Here is a 3,989-nt window from a genome sequence, read left to right as displayed (position 1 = left end):
TGGAGCTTGTTCTGGATATATGAACTACCTGAGACCTACCAAAAAGTCTAGAAGAGGAGAAAGACATTAAAGGAATTGGCAAAAGAGTGTGTACATAATGATAAACCGAGTAAGGAGTTTGTAGAAAAAGAAAGAGGAGGCTGAACCTGTTCTGGGAGTCTAAAGGTCACTGAGAAAACGACCTTTGAGTAGGGCCGGAAGTTGTGTTGACCTTAGCTAAGCAGAGGCTGGAAGAGGAGAGGGAACAGCGTGTGCACGGGCAGTCAAGGTGAGGGTGCCCTTTAAGCCTACAAGGAACCCAAGAGGTTGAGCTCCTGCCGCATAGGATGGTGTGGAGAACAGTGGCCTGCCAAAGCTTTAGCTCAGTTGGAGTTGGGGTGTGCAGACCCAACAGGCTCCTGGAGGCCCATCGAGGCTAAAACTTGTGCTCAGTTTCCATTCAAGTGTCACGGAAGAGTGTGCAGGGGACACACTGACTTAGTGTGACAAAGGCAGTCCATTAGGAGGCCATCACAGAGGCCCAGGTGAGAGAAGGAGACACCCGATCCAGTGGCCAGCACTGAGGAGTCAACATCATTGGTTTTAGGTCATTGTCCCCTAACTTCCATTCTACCTGCAAAGAAATGTCAGTCCCCTCACAAACTAACTCCTGAGTCCAGAGGCCTCTTTACATGTGTCTTCTGCTGTGAACTCTGCTCCATCAGGGGAGTCTCAGGAATGGAGGAAGGATGGGAAAGAGAGATGGGTAAACCAGCAGGCGTCTCTAACGAGTGCTCCTTGGTGACAAATGTTATGATATCCCTAGGGTTTGAAATTACCTGCTCTGTATTAGAAATATTTGTTCTTAAATATTTATATTTTTCCTGTTAGAAGATAACTTGTTTGAGATCATGGTCTTATTGAATATTGAATTTCCAAAGTCCCTAGTGAGTTCTGAGCTCTTATATATTGAATAAAAAGATTCAATTATAGTCCAGACATGCTGAGGTGAGTGCAAAGGACCCTTGAGAACCATCAGTCTAATATAATTTTGATTTTTAAATATTTTTAACATTTTTAAATGTGTAGGAGGGGTATTTTGCCTGCATGTGTGTCTATCCACTGTATGTGTGCCTGGTGCCCGAAGAAGCTGGAAGAGAGTATCAGATCCCCCTGGGAATGGAGTACAGGCGGTGTGAGAAGCCATGAAGGTGCTGGAAATTGAACTTGGGTTCTCTGGAAGCGCAACCAGTGCCTTTAACTGCTGAGCCATCTCTCCAGCTTCCACTTTAAATATTCGTAATGAGTGTCGTTGATTGGGAAGTAAGGGCTATGTGGCCATCAGCACATATCTAAACACATGACACATATGCGGTACACTAGCGAATCTCTCAGTGTTCTGATGACCAGAGGCCCATTAAATCCTTTAGTAGCCAGAATATCTGAAGCCGGGGAAGGCTACTGTCCAGGAGGCATGTCTTGTCTACATTCTAAACAACCTTTGGATTAGAACTGGAGAGAGATGTTCTCCAGTTACTCCACTGGGTGGTAAGAATGGCTAGGGTTTGTTTCCAGGGGTTTAAAGTGGGGGAGTAGGCACAGTTAGTGCCTAAAGAGGATTTCCTGAACCCTCACCTGGTTTCTCTCCTACCAGCCGCTGTATGTGTCCTGCTGAGAACACTGGCTGCAGAGACCAGCCCTTTACCATCTTGTATCGGGACATGGATGTAGTATCAGGACGCTCTGTTCCTGCTGATATCTTCCAGATGCAAGCAACAACCCGCTACCCTGGCGCCTATTATATTTTCCAGATCAAATCTGGCAACGAGGGTCGAGAATTCTACATGCGGGTAAGAGGGAGTGTGAGCTGTGCCTGCCACCATTAACAGTGATTATCGTCTTTAGCAATGTCTGCCATCTTTAGTAAAGGCCACTATTGTGCTGTATGTGTGATGTTTGTGTGTCTATGTGTTGTGTGTGTGTGTGCATGTGTGTGTCAAGGCTAGAACTCAATGCTGACTGTCTTCATTCTATTACTCTCCACCATCTTCCTCTATTACTCACTGCCTAGCAGTGTCTATCTTTAATAACAGCCTTGTGTGGTCTAGTTACAACCATGTTTCATGGTACGAATACAGGTCATAGGGGCAAGTATGGAAAGAAGAGAAGAGATAGGAGTCCAAGGCTCCAGGTCTCTCTTCTTCCACTTTCTGCATGGTCTTGTGAAAGGTGCTTTTCTTTCATGTGTCTCAGGAGCCTCCTCTATGAAATGAGAAGTTAGGTCATGAACACAGTCTTAGTTTTAAAACTGTGGAAGAGACTCCACACTTTTGTTTGCACACACATTCATTTATTAACTTGACAAGCATATTATATACATACTATGTATATTTAGAACATTAACAAACAACAACAAACCCATCCCAGCCAGGCAAGATGGTGCACGCCTTCAATCCCAGCACTCCAGACAGAAGGAGGCAGATCTCTATGTGTTCAAGGCTAGCCTGGTCTACAGAGCAAGTTCTAGAACTATCAGGGCTATTTTGAGAAACTCTCTCAAAAAAGCCAAACTAACCAACCAAACAAACAAATTACCTCAAACCCTACTCTCATAGTACTTACATGCTAGCAAAAGAAAAAAAAAGTATAGTTCTCAGGTGTGGACTCTACTGGTTTTCCTACACAGTAGGCACTCTTAAAATCTAAACTAATTAAAATGAAATAAAAATCTTTTCCTGGCATTCAACACATTCTATCTAACATCTATAGCTATGGCATGGGATAGCCCAGATATAGAACACTAGACAGTTTGATTGACTTAGTCACACCAATGGAAAATATTATAGTACATATCCTAAAATGTGTTTACTTTTTAAAGTAAATTATATACTTTCAATATTATGGTGTGTATATATGTTTAGCAACATAGTGTATATATCTTTGGTACCATGCCATGTATATATGCCCGATCTTCTAATCTCTTCAGTCCCTGGAGTGACTTACCTCCTTACGGCACACTGGCCTAAAGCCATCTTTGTCATATTATATTGTGCATGGAGGCACTTGTCCAGGGGAAGGTTCTAGAGCTTTGTCTCTAGATGACCTGTTTCAGATGGTGAAACCAGGGCAATGTGTCCCTGAGATCCCAGTGCTGGAAGGCAGAGACAGGAGGATCCCTGGGATTTACTGGCCAGCTAGCCTAACTGAATTACTGAGCTTCTGACTCAATGAGAGACTCTATCTCAAAAAAGTAGAATAAGGCTTGGTGGCAAATACCTTTAGTCCCAGAACTCAGCTTAGTAGAGAAAGACGCAGGTGGTTTTCTGTGAGTTCAGACTAGCTTGGTTTACATAGCAAGTTCCAGGCTAGCCAGGACTATAGTGAGACCTATGAAGAAATATATTTCTGTTGTCTCCAAAAAAAGGGCGCTATCAATTGAGAAAGAGAAGGAAACTTGGTCACTTGATATTGACCTCTGGTTTTTACATGCATGTGCACACATATGCATAACACCAAATGTACATGAGTACGTATATATACACACAAACACATGCACACCCACAAACACACAGCAGTCAGAAGGGCCCAGGATATTTCTGTGGCAGTTGTAGCAAATGACCACAAACCTTGTGGCTTAAGACAACAGAAATATAATTCTTCATAGGTTTGGGAACCAAAGTCTAAAATTCTTTCTCTGCATCTACACCAAAGCATGGCAGGGCTGTATGTCCCATGTCTAGAGAAGAAGCATTTTCTGTGTCTTCTAGATTTTGGTGACTGCTGTTTGTCTTATGTTTCAGTTAGGGTTTCTATTGCTGCAATGAAACACCATGACCAAAGCAAGTTGGGGAGGAAAGGGTTTAGTTGGCTTCCACTTCCACATCATAGTCCATCACAGAAGGAAGTCATGGAAGGAACTCAAAACAGGGTAGGAGCCTAAAGGCAGGAGCTGATGTAGCAGTACAAGGGAGGGCTGTTTACTGGCTTGTGCCTAATGGTTTACTTAGCTT

The 3,989-nt window shown here is 43.4% G+C and overlaps 1 protein-coding gene across 2 annotated transcripts in view; it reads left to right on the top strand.

The window, feature by feature from the left end:
* Fbln5 (fibulin 5) overlaps window positions 1-3,989 on the top strand; it is a 72,293-nt gene that overhangs the window by 61,220 nt on the left and 7,084 nt on the right. For both annotated transcript variants that reach the window (XM_005343462.2, XM_005343461.3), the window contains exon 10: window positions 1,634-1,829. In XM_005343462.2, the coding sequence (XP_005343519.1) occupies window positions 1,634-1,829 (196 nt within the window). The remainder of the gene's footprint in view (window positions 1-1,633; window positions 1,830-3,989) is intronic.

The sequence above is a fragment of the Microtus ochrogaster genome, chromosome 1 (genome assembly GCF_000317375.1).
Source record: "Microtus ochrogaster isolate Prairie Vole_2 chromosome 1, MicOch1.0, whole genome shotgun sequence".
NCBI lineage: Eukaryota > Metazoa > Chordata > Mammalia > Rodentia > Cricetidae > Microtus > Microtus ochrogaster.
Note: the sequence above shows the minus strand (reverse complement) of the source record. Positions and strands in the feature narration are given on the sequence as shown.